Raw genomic sequence first — 13349 nt, forward strand, 5'->3', positions numbered from 1 at the left:
GCAGCTGGGTGGTCTGCTCTCTGCACTGAGGCTGCTAGAGGGGGAGGATTTGTTACTGTGTGAGGAGGGCTTGTTCATGTGGTCGGGGAGGGCCTGTTGCTATGGAGGGTGGGGTTGTTGCTATAGAGGGCATGTTTTTAGTAGAGTAGGAGGAAACGACCAGTTCTCATTTCAATGCCAGAACACACCCCCCGGACGTTTTTCATAGAAGCAAGAAACAATATCATCAAAACAGATCGCATAATGAATCAAGATGTATATCTACATATGGCCTATCTGCCACATAGACCCTCTATAATAAAGCGACTATATACGCCATATCTAATATATAAAGCTCAAGTGTGTGTGTGTGTGTGTGTGTGTGTGTGTGTGTGTGTGTGTGTGTGTGTGTGTGTGTGTGTGTGTGTGTGTGTGTATGTATGTATGTATGTATGTATGTATGTGTATGTCCAGGATTGGCATCCGCACCGTCGCAGCTACAGCCACAAAATTTGGCACAGTCACACGTCTGGACCCCGAGAGTGTCCTAAGCTATGTTGTGAGGCGAAATTTTAACCCTGCGCGTTCCAATTCACCAAACAATTTTGCCCCTATCTACATAATGGGGAAAAAGTGTGTATCAAGCCCCGCCCCTCATTATGTCATAATGGTTGCCATGGCGACGCTAATGTCATCATAGGTTGCAAGCCCCGTCGCTCATTTTGATGTCATAATGGTTGACTATAGGATGGAGGATGTGTGATGGGTATATGGGCACTGGACTATGGGATGGAGGATATGTATGACGGGTATATGGGCACGGGACTATGGGATAGCGGATATGTATGATGGGTATATGGGCACGGGACTATGGGATGGAGGATGTGTGATGGGTATATGGGCACTCTATTATGGGAATGAGGATATGTATGATGGGTATATGGGCACTATTATGGGATCGAGGATATGTATGATGGGTATATGGGCACTCGACTATGGGATGGAGGATATGTATGATGGGTATATGGGCACGGGCCTATGGGATGGTGGATATGTATGATGGGTATATGGGCATGGGACTATGGGATGGAGGATATGTATGATGGGTATATGGGCATGGGACTATGGGATGGTGGATATGTATCATGGGTATATGGTCACGGGACTATGGGATGTAGGATAATTATAATTTGTTATAACTAACCACAGTTAGTTACTATGCCCGGGCAGCGCCGGGCTCTTCAGCTAGTATACAATATTAAACACAGGGAACACGGAGCCAGCGATAGTCAGTTAAGGACTGTAAAAGTTTATTAAATTGTACTGTAGCAAAAAATGTAAGCAATAATATTATATACATATAACAGACAAGATAATTAATAAAAAGACTCAGGTAATGGGGGGTGAGGAATCAAAACATATCTGAGGGACATGAACATTAGGTGAAAAACAAATACTATGTAGATATAATAATGCCTCGTAAATTTTCTGAGTAACTTGTAAATAGCACTTTATAGCTAGGAAAGGTACATATGACATGCAGATATGGGCACCATCAAGAAATGCAATTATAGCACCTGATCTTACCCATAATTATCCCAGTGTGATAACACACAAAATAAATAATAAAAGACTGCAGGTCAGGAATATTAGATATATATATATATATATATATATATATATATATATATATATATATATATATATATATATATCTATCTATATATATATCCAACAATGTAGACCAGCTCAATCCTGTGAACCACCTGGGACCTCAGCTGACCTGGTTAACTCCGTTGTGCCCGGATCTGGATGTAGGAGTCCATCCATACAAATGTTAACAACGACAGAGCAAAGTCCAGCAATAACGTGAGCAATCCAGGTTGTCCTATCTGCACAACTTTCCTGCATTATTGCTGTTTTGAACTGCTTGGACCATTGTATTTTAATGGATCTATGAATAAAAAGAAAGAGAAAAAAATTTTCTAACAGCATCCTGGATTGCTCACGTTATTGCTGGACTTTGCTCTGTCGTTGTTCATACATTATATATATATATATATATATATATATATATATATATATATATATATATATACATATACGGGTATTACATACCTGGTAATGTGTTTTTTCATGAGACATGACGGCACCACGAGAGAGGGGATCCGCCCTACGAGGACAGGAAACCTTCAAGATAAAAAGGGCGGCTCCTCTCTCCGCATCAGTTGTTTTACAGAGCACGAGAGGAACTCCGCAGGTTAGTGTACACATAAATAATACAACTTTAATACTGTTAAATTTCCAACACCAAGGGAGTGTATAATACTAACGAAACACCCAACTAATGACGTGATAGGGCGGGAATATAAGGGTGCCGTCATGTCTCATGAAAAAACACATTACCAGGTATGTAATACCCGTGTTTTTCCATTCTACATGACGGCACCACGAGAGAGTTACAGAGATTTGTATTCTCTTTAGGGGGGGATTACTGCCTGTAACACTCTTCTCCCGAATGTGAGATCAGAGGTAGCAGATAGGTCTAATCTATTATGTTTGAAAAAGGTAGACGGAGAGGACCAAGCGGCCGCCTTACAGATTTGGTCGATGGAGGCGTCCGCTCTCTCCGCCCAGGACGTTGCCATGGCCCTCGTGGAATGGGCTTTTAGGCCCTCTGGAACAGCCCTGCCTGCACTACCATATGCTAGTATGATGGCCTCTCTCACCCATCTAGCTATAGTTTGCTTAGAGGCTTTAAGGCCCTTCCTTGCCCCCTGGTATGAAACAAACAGGGCCCTCTGTTTCCTCCAGGGTTTTGTCATCTCTAAATATTGTAGGATACATCTCCTAACATCTAAGCAATGTAGCCTCTCCTCCTTCTTGTTACCGGGGTTAGGACAAAAGGATGGCAAGACTACTTCCTGAGCTCTGTGGAATTTCGACACTACCTTAGGGAGGTATGCTGGGTCTAATCTTAAGACAACTCTATCGTCCATAACCTGAGTGTATGGCGGGTCTGCTGACAGTGCGTGTAAGTCCCCCACCCTACGTGCCGATGTAAGTGCCACTAATAAGGCTGTTTTTAAAGTTAACACTTTATCTGATGTCATGTCTAGTGGTTCAAATGGACTTTCTGTTAGAGATGATAGGACTAAGTTTAGATCCCAGGGAGGAGGTTTAGGAGATGGGACAGAGTTAGCCCTAGTACAGGCCCGGATAAACCTGGCCACCCATCTATCATTTGCTAGGTCATAGTTGAATAATGCTGCCAGGGCTGAAACGTGTACTTTGAGGGTGCTGACAGCTAAGCCCAAGTCTAAACCCCTTTGCAGAAACTCTAGCACTGCCCTCACCGGTACTTCTCCCTCCCGTATTGGGCCTGAGGTGGACAAAAATTTTCTCCATATTCTCCCGTATATTTTTGTAGTCACTGGCTTTCTGCTACTGATTAGGGTGGAAATTAACCTTTGTGAAAACCCTTTTTTCTCTAACAGTGACCTTTCAAATTCCAGGCTGTCAAATGCAACCTGGAGTTCGGAGGGTGATTGAAGGGACCCTGTGTTAGGAGGTCGTGGTCCTCTGGGAGTACCCATGGGTCAGTCACCGACATCACTCTTAGCCAGTAGAACCACGGCCTTTTTGGCCAAAAGGGAGCTATCATAATTACTCTGGCTCGGTCCTCCCTGATCTTCTTCAGGACTAACGGAATGAGGCATATCGGGGGGAAGGCGTACAGGAGACCTGATGTCCATTTTATCCTGAAGGCGTCTACCGCCAGTGGCATGTCTGCTGGACTTAGAGAGCAGAACTTTTGAACCTTTCTGTTGGTTTTTGAGGCGAAGAGATCTATTATGGGTTTCCCCCACATAAGCATAATCCGTTGAAAAATGGACTCTTTTAGGCACCATTCGCCTTGCTTCAACCGGTTCCTGCTCAGAAAGTCTGCCTTCAGGTTGTCCACACCTCGGATATGCAGGGCCGATAATGAGAGAAACTGACGTTCCGCTAGAGTCAGTATTCTTCCCGCTATTTTCATTAATGACCGAGAACGGGTGCCCCCCTGATGGTTCACATATGCTACTGCTGTACAATTGTCTGATAGGACTTTCACGTGATGTCCTGTCAGGTGTGTCAGTAAACCTTCCAGCGCCCTTTCGATGGCTAGCAGCTCCCACTCGTTTGAGGATAGATCTTTTTCGTTCTGAGCCCAAGGATCTTGAAGCCATAGGGTGTCTAGATGGGCTCCCCAGCCCCAGGGGCTGGCATCTGTCGTGACTACTCTGGAGGCTGTATATGTCCAGGGTACTCCCCTTGGAGAGGACTCTATCTGTAACCACCACCTGAGTGACTGGAGTACAGGGTCCGGGATGGTGAGCTTTTGCTCTAACTGCCCCTGAAGCCTCAGATCGTTTTGTAACACACACCACTGAAGTTCCCTTGTGTGAAACTGAGCCCATTTTATTGCTGGTATGCAGGAAGTTAGGGATCCCAACACTGACATGGCTTTCCTCAGAGTCATTACTGGCTTTCTTAATGTTGTCCTGATTAGGTTTTTGATTTTTTCTTCTTTTTCCTCTGGGAGGCGACATTCCTGCATCACCGAGTCTATTGTTAGGCCCAAAAAATTCTGGATCATTGTTGGTTCCAGTTTGGATTTTTTGAGGTTCAGTTGCCAACCCAGAGTCTGAAGTGTCTCCATCACTATCTTGACTTGTTCCTGACAGTGAGAGAAATCTCTCCCCACTATCAGGAAGTCGTCCAGATATGGTATTACCAGGGCATCTTTTTCCCTGATGTGCCGAGACCTCCGCAATTAATTTCGTGAAGACCCGGGGGGGCTATTGCTACCCCAAAGGGCAGAGCCCTGTATTGAAAGTGATGCCACTGAGATTTTATCTGGACTGCCACCCTGAGATATTTGCGGTCTTGCTGCCGGATCGGGACATGATAGTAAGCATCCTTGAGATCCAGGACCGCCATGTAACACTGAGGAAAGAGGAGTTTCACTGCAGATCTTATGGTTTCCATCTTGAATGATGGGACTATCAAATATCTGTTGAGGCCTTTCAGATTTATAATTGTCCTCCAGGAATTGTCTGGTTTCTTTATTAGAAATAGGGGGGAGTAAAAGCCTTCCTTTTTTTCTTTTTCCGGAACTTCTTCCAGTACGAGTTTCTGTATGAGTGACAATACCTCCTCTTCCAGACTCTCTTGTCTTTCTTGAGAAGATTGCACTGGAGTCTGAATGAATTTTTGTGGTGGCCAATGGTGGAACTTTAATTCCAGACCTGACCCTACTATCTGTCGGATCCAGGTGCTGGATGAGATTCTCTTCCAGGCTGGGAGGAAGTGAGAGAGCCTTCCCCCCACCTGAGAAGGACCGTCACTGGGAGGGTTTTTTGGCTTCCCTGGAGGGCTTGCCGAAATAGAAGCCTCTCCCTCCTCTGTATCGCCTGTCAGAATTGTTTTTGTCTTGATCTCTGAATTGTTGCTTTCTGAATTTTCGGCCCCTCTGAAAGGAGCGCCGAAACGCTTGAAATGGTTGTTTTGGAAAATTTTTCTTTGTATCACCCGCTTTTTCCAATACGTCATCCAATGCAGGTCCGAACAAGAAATTTCCCTCACATGGCAGAGAGCACAGTTTCATCTTTGCCTGAGTGTCCCCCGGCCAGCATTTTAGCCATACTGCGCGCCGTCCTACATTGGTTAAGGCTGCTGACTTTGCTGCTAGTCTGGCCGAGTCTGCAGAAGCCTCTGCGAGAAAGTCTGCCGCCGCTCTAATAGCCGGTAATGCTTCCAGAATTGACTCTCTGGGAACTCCACGTTCTAGTTGATCCTCCAAGTTGTCTACCCATATCTTTAGAGACCTAGCCACACACGTAGCTGAGATAGCCGGTCTTAGCGCCCCAGCCGAGGTTTCCCAGGCTGTCTTAAGGCAATTGTCAGTCTTCCGGTCCAGCGGTTCTTTCAGAAACCCCAGATCCTCAAAGGGTAGGGAGGTTTTCCTGGCGACTTTTGATATCGCTACATCGATTTTGGGAGCCCTATCCCAGGATGAGGATGCCTCTTCCTCAAAGGGATACCTCCTCTTCAGAGAATTAGATATCTGGGACTTTTTCTCTGGTTTTTCCCATTCGCGTTTTATGAGCTCTTCTATTTGCTCATTAATAGGGACGGTCTTACGCTTTTTCTTTTGTAGTCCACTGAACATGAGTTCTTGGGCTGTCTTTTTTGCTCGCTCCTCTACCAGCCCCATGGTAGATCTGATTGCTTTAATAAGTTCATCCGTAGATTCTACTGGGAACGTATCTTCCCCATCTGAGCTACTATCTGAATAGTGCGTTTTATCTGAGTCCTCCTCTGATCCTGTATAGTCTTCTTGAGAGACCCCTGAGGGGCTGGATCTACCCCTAGTTTTCCTATCTGCGTCCGCAGATTGTAATGCACTTACTGACTTACAAACCTCTGTTTGAATTAGGGACCTCAGACTATCCGAGAATGAGGGAGTCTCCTCCGCTATTGTTTTGTTAATACACTCCTGGCATAACTTTTTATTCCAGGCTGTTCCTACGGGACTTTTGCATAAAGCACATTCTTTATTCTTAGATTTTCCCCTACTTTTCTTAGGGACTTTCTATACTCCACCCCGCCAATGTATGTAAGAGAGGGAGGAGAGGGAAGAGAGGAGACAAGAGAAAGAGAACAGACATTAGAGTACTGGACTTTCTCGTAGTTCACTCACCACTCGGACGCTTTCACAAAACGGGTACCGGATCTGGAGGCTGACTGGTCTTCTCACTGTCTCCTAAGGAGACTAGGGACCCCTCCTTCTTGCGTTGACGATCCACCCGTGCGCTGCCCGAGCGGCTTCCACTGCTGCTGCGGCGTGTCTGGCTCTTTTCGTGTGAGCTTGACCGCCTTTCCTTCGCTTCCTGGCGTGGTTGTATATGCTCTGGCGAGGGGCTCTCCATCCTGCCGTATATGTCTGCTGCTATCCTGTGCTGAGAGCAGTCACACCTGACCATGTAATGGTGTAGTGACGCCAGCCGCTACCGGTTTAAATAGCAGCCCCCAGCTTCCAGCTGCTTAGCAGGAGCCAAATGAGAGCAGTCTTTTTTTTTTTTTTTTTTTTAGACCAACTGGTTTTGCACCTGCCGCGCCTCTGTGTGGACGTGCGTGCGCGCGCATGCGTGCTCCGTGCCCCTCCCGGGACCGTGCACACCTTCTGCTTCTCCCAGGCCCCGTGGTGTCGTGCGCGCCGCTCTACTTCCGGGTCGCCGCACCACTTCCGGTTCGTCGGCCATGATGCGCGCTCTCAGTGCGCGCGCCTCCCGGTGCGGCCCGGCCGAGTGAGCGTCTGCATTTCGGGACCCCCGGACACCTCTTACCTGCATGGTGGACCCCATCTCCCTGCTCTGGCGCAGGTATGTGCGGAACGACCTCCGCTGCGGGGTCCGGTGCTCACAGGGAGGGTCACAATCTGTGGCCTCCGAGGAGCTCTTCTGCCCGGGCACTGATGTGCCTCCCGGGCTGCATGGCCACTATATGTCAACAGGGAGGGACACTGTCAGTGGCCTCCCTGGACCTCCTCGCCTCCGTTCGCCTGGGTATGTGCCTGGCTGTGGCCATGCTCTCGCTCAGGGGGGGCATAGGAATATATGGCCCCCGAGGCGACTACCGGTACCTGGTGACAGGTGTAGCAGACCGGTGCCTGCCAGTAATCACCCGACCCAGGCCCAGGCATCCTCTTCTTTCTTCCATCAAGAGGTTTTCATCTTGAGGGTTCCCCATCGAGGACAGGAAACCAACTGATGCGGAGAGAGGAGCCGCCCTTTTTATCTTGAAGGTTTCCTGTCCTCGTAGGGCGGATCCCCTCTCTCGTGGTGCCGTCATGTAGAATGGAAAAAAAAAAAAATATATATTATATTATATATATATATATATATATATATATATATATATATATATATATATATATATATATATATATATATATATAATATATTACTGCCTAAGTTTTTGATGCAATAGAATTTAATAAACTTTTTCAGTCTTTGACTATCGCTGGCTCCGTGTTTCCTATGTTTAATATATTTCTATTGCGAGGTATTTGCTAATATTATTATTACACCTACTACATACTGGGATAGGATCTTGGAGATGGGAGTACCCTTTAAAATGAAGAGCGACCAGTGCCAAAGGATTTTGTTGCCCTTTAAATTGAGTAATAAAAGTTTGAAAAGTATAAGATCAATCCCTCCTATCCTTGTGTCCTTACAATTGCTGGATATACTCACCAATACAGCACTTGTGGCAGCCCTTTGTATCTGGGATCTTTGTAGTGAGAGCAAACTTCCTGAAGAGAGAAATTACAATTTTAGGCCATTTTTGGTCAGTCCTCTAGAGTTACCACTTCACTATATAGTGGACTGTATGACAACAGGAAAGGAAAAAACATGAGAGCAAAAGAGAAATAAAAGGTGATAGATCAAGGAAAAAAGAAAGGAAAGGGATAGAGTCTCAAGGAAAGCAACGTGAGAGATCAAAAGAAAAAGTTCAGCGCTAAATAGAAACAAGAGAAATAGGAAGGAAAAAAGAAAAAGTAAGGGGAGGAAAAACAAGGAATGCGAGAGAGAAGGGAATAAAAGTACAAAGTGTGAGGATAAAGAGAAAAGAGTAAAGGGAGAGAACTGAGAATAAAAAAGTTAAGGAGAGAGTACAAAGTAAAAAGGAAAAGGGATAGAGGGAACGCATGGAAAAAAGTAGAGCATAAAAAAAGATGAAAAAGCACAGAAAGAAAGGAGGAGCATGAATAAAATAGAAAGCATGTAAAAAAAAAAAAGGAAAAGGAGAGCAGAAGTGGTAGGGAATGAACAAAAAGCAAGAAGAATGAAAGAAAGAAATTAAGGAAGGCAAAAGATGAAAGTTAGATTGTAATAAAAAGCTATCTTTACCTAGGTAAGATCCTATCCGGAAAGCGATGCGTTTGGATATGTGCAGCCAGTCCCGGCTTTTTGGCTTGCTCAAATAGACCAATCAGATTATGTGAATAAAGTTGCAAAGTTTTACCTAAAAATAAAAAATCATCATATCGTCTCTGTAATGCCAGCCTAAAGAAGGGGCCGTGACCTCTAGTTCCTGTACATTTCCCAATTATAGGACAGTCTAATAATAAATGCTATTTATCACAGATCCATATTTAAGTGAGGCTGGAGAAGTGTGTGCAAGGAGCATTTCTCACAAACATTAAATTTCTCTTACAAAAGAACCTGTTCAAAATGATTCTGACTTCCTAGAGTATTAGCAGAAACCAGGTCACAGCTAGTAACGGTAGCCACTGTTCCTAAATAGCACTTACTTTAAAGCTCATCAACACACACTTACCTTCTGCAGAATCGCCCAATGGGTGCACAGGATCATAGAAGAAAAAAAAAGGAATATAATAGTGACACATATCCCAATGAAGAGTCAAGAAATCAGACGGTCATACAACACAACTGATCGTAATTCCTACACAGACGTCAATGTCGGATATGATACATTACATACACGTTGCATAAAAATACTGCATGTGTGAGTCGCTCTCTGCTCGCAAGTTATTTTCCCAGTTTGTGCTGTCTGGTTCAGCTTGATATGACAACCATTATAGCTAAAACAGGGGTTGTGGGCAGCTTTACAAGGGACGGCACACTACACTATTCCGTAGATTACTGTAGGATCCTAGGGTGATGAATAAGTTCCATAGTGCTATGGGATGGCCAGGTGTTGCACCTGCACAGCTAGACACCTTATGGGGTTATTGCCTCTCTCTGCCATATTAATAATTGAAAAGGCGCAGCCGACATGACATTAGAATAAGAAGCATACACAATATGTGGCCTCTCACATCCTGACGTGAAAGTCAGTGGCATTGGATAACCCATTTATAAGGAAACCTGTCAGCTTTGAAATACTGTGTAAGCTTTGAAATACTGTGTAATGTATGTGCAGTATGATGCACAGTAAGGAAAGCTGAGCAGATAAACACAGTGGATATAAAAAGTCTACACACCCTTTTTAAAAAGCCAGTTTTTTTTGTCATGTAAAAAAAAAATCATGCCAAGAAGAATGTGTCATTCACAACTATAACCACTCCGTCAAAAAAACCCCAAAAAAACAAAACCCTCATGGGGCTGAGTCGATGACAAATTTAAAAAGATGTTATGGCACTTAGGAGAGGAAAAAAAGATTGAAGCACAAATTAAAAAAAAAGAAAAAAAACCCTGTTCTTAATGGGTTCATATATGGATTTTTGTGTACTCACCGTAAAATTCTTTTCTCGGAGCCATTCATTGGGAGACACAGAGACAGTGGGTGTTATGCTGCTTGCCACTAGGAGGACACCAAGTAAACCAGAAAAAAAGTTAGCTCCTCCTCTGCAGTATACACCCTCTCGCTGGATGAGATATCTCCAGTTCAGTGAATATAGCAGTAGGAGCTTAAACAACCAACAATAACCATAACTCTGTCAAAATCTAAGAATGCTCCAAATGAGCCAGTAGGCTAAACAGGGTGGGTGCTGTGTCCCCCAATGAAAGGCTCGGAGAAAAGGATTTTACGGTGAGTACACAAAAATCCCTATTTCTCCTACGCCTCATTGGGGGACACAGACAGTGGGACGTCCTAAAGCAGTCCGTGGGTGGGGAGCATACATCTGCTAATACCCCATGTACCACTCAGTCAACATTGAGGCACTGCCGATTGCAGGATGCGTCTGCCAAGAGCTGCATCCACAGAGGCCTGAGAATGAATTTGGTAATGTTTTGTAAAAGGATGCAGACTGGACCAAGTCGCAGCCTTGCAGACCTGTTCTGCCGAGGCCTGGTGCTGAATGGCCCAAGAGGTGCCCACTGACCGGGTAGAGTGCGCCTTAATCCCCGCTGGGACATGCGCGTTCCTGACACTGTAGGATTCATGAATCGCTGAGCGAATCCACCTAGATAGCATTGCTTTTGAAGCGGCTAGACCCTTCCTATGCCCCTCTGGAAGTATGAACAGGGCATCTGACTTGCGGAAGGGAGCCGTCCTCGAGATGTACCGTCTCAGCGCCCTAACCACATCCAGGGTGTGGAGGGCCTCCTCAAAGCGATGGACTGGCGCCAGACAAAAGGAAGGTAAAACAATTTCCTCGTTGAGATGGAAAGAGGAGATGACCTTGGGCAGGAAGGACGGGGACGTCCTGAGAACTACCTTGTCCTGATGAAAATTCAGGAACGGAGAACGGCAGGACAGGGCTGCCAAATCCGAAACTCGTCTGATTGATGTAATTGCCACTAGAAAGACCACTTTCCAAGAGAGGACGGTCAATGACACGTCCTGCAGCGGTTCGAAAGGAGCTTCCTGTAAGGCCCTGAGAACCAGGTTAAAGTCCCATGATTCCAATGGCCTTCTACAAGGAGGCGCCACATGGGAAACTCTCCGAATGAACGTCTTGACCTGAGATTTGCAAGCAATTTTGCGTTGGAAAAGCACTGACAAGGGCGAAAATTGGCCCTTGAACGAGCAAAGCGCGAGGCCTGATTTTAATCCGGATTGAAGGAACTCCAACATGGCCAGAATGGAGAACACCAGAGGGGATCGACCATGATCCTTGCACCATGAAAAGAAGATTTTCCAGGTGCGGTGATAGATACGCCTGGACACAGGCTTCCTAGAACAAATCATGGTGGAAATCACGCCGTGAGAGAACCCAGCCTGTGCTAAAATCCAGGATTCAACGGCCACGCCGTCAAAGACAGGGCCCCGGAGTTCTGGTGGTAAATCGGGCCACGAGAAAGCAGATCCGTGCGATCTGGAAGTCACCAGGGGACGTCGGCGATTAGTTGTATTAGTTCTGCATACCATGCTAGTCGCGGCCAATCTGGCGTGACTAGGATCACTGGTACACCTTCCGCTCTGATCTTCTTGTTGACCCTCGTAAGCAAGGGAAGAGGGGGAAAGATGTACGGGAGCCAGAACCGGTGCCATGGCAGAACTAGGGCGTCCGCTCCGATGGCGCATGGATCGCGCGATCGGGCAATGAACCGAAACACCTTGTTGTTTAGTCTGGAGGCCATGAGGTCCACATCCGGAGTCCCCGAACAATGACAAATCTGCTGAAAGACTTCCAGATGAAGAGACCACTCTCCCGAGGCAATGCCTTGGCGACTGAGAAAATCTGCCGCCCAATCTTCTACGCCCGGGATGTGAATTGCTGAGATGGGCGAATGGTTGATCTCGGCCCAATGGAGGATGTGATTCACTTCGTGCATGGCCATCCTGTTCCGGGTACCTCCCTGGCGGTTGATATACGCTACATCCGTGGCGTTGTCGGATTGGATCCTGATGGGGTGACCTGCGAGGAGATGGTGGAAACTCTGTACAGCAAATCTGATCGCTTGTATCTCCAAAATGTTGATGGGGAGACGTGACTCTCGCGTCGACCAACGACCCTGTGCCGTGTGGTGACGAAAGACCGCATCCCAGTCGAGAAGACTTTCGTCGGTGGTTACTACCAACCATCTTACTGGGAGAAAAGACCTCCCTTGATTCAAGAAGGACCTCAGTGTCCACCACCTGAGGGCTTGCCTGACCCGCAGGGACAGAAGGATCCGACGGTCCAGGGAGAGCGGGTTCTTGTCCCAAGCTAACAGCAACGCATGTTGTAAGGGACAGAGACGGAACTGTGCAACGGAACTGCTTTCATCGCAGCCACCATCTCTCACCACCATGCTGAAACGAATGGCGTGAGAAGCTGGTCGGGATAGAGTCTGTACTGCCTGTTGTAAGGCTTGCGTCTTTTCTGGAGGGAGAATGACCAACCCGCGGGACGTGTCCAAGATCATTCCTAAAAAGGAAATCTGCTGAGCCGGTTTCAGGGAAGACTTTTCGAAGTTTATATTCCACCCCAGGCGCGAAAGTGTATTTACAGTTAGATCCACGGATTCCTCGCATGCTGGAAAGGGACGTACCCTTGATGAGCAGGTCGTCCAGATACGGTAACACCACTACTCCCTGAGAGTGGAGAATGACCATGACAGCCGCCATGACCTTGGTAAAGACTCTGGGGGCAGTGGCGAGTCCGAAGGGCAAGGCAACGAACTGGAAGTGTTCCTCATGAATTGCAAAATGCAGAAACTGCTGGTGGGATGGGCAGATCGGAATGTAAAGGTAAGCGTCCTTGATGTCGATGGATGCTAGGAACTCTCCTTTTTCCACGGAAGCGACAACTGATCGGAGAGATTCCATTTGGAATCGCCGTACCCTGACAAACTGATTTAACAGTTTGAGATCCAGAATGGGTCGCATTGACCCGTCCTTGTTTGGAACCACAAAAAGGTTTGAATAAA

The 13349-nt window shown here is 46.3% G+C and overlaps 1 protein-coding gene across 1 annotated transcript in view; it reads right to left on the reverse strand.

The window, feature by feature from the left end:
• MAP4K5 (mitogen-activated protein kinase kinase kinase kinase 5) overlaps positions 1-13349 on the reverse strand; it is a 119321-nt gene that overhangs the window by 9983 nt on the left and 95989 nt on the right. The window contains exons 23-25 of the mRNA XM_073577739.1: positions 10411-10413; positions 8937-9051; positions 8280-8338 (exon numbers count right to left, since the gene is read on the reverse strand). Of these exons, the coding sequence (XP_073433840.1) occupies positions 8280-8338; positions 8937-9051; positions 10411-10413 (177 nt within the window). The remainder of the gene's footprint in view (positions 1-8279; positions 8339-8936; positions 9052-10410; positions 10414-13349) is intronic.

This window comes from Dendrobates tinctorius, unplaced genomic scaffold (assembly GCF_039654945.1).
Source record: "Dendrobates tinctorius isolate UK_male_01 unplaced genomic scaffold, ASM3965494v1 ptg000057l, whole genome shotgun sequence".
Lineage (NCBI taxonomy): Eukaryota > Metazoa > Chordata > Amphibia > Anura > Dendrobatidae > Dendrobates > Dendrobates tinctorius.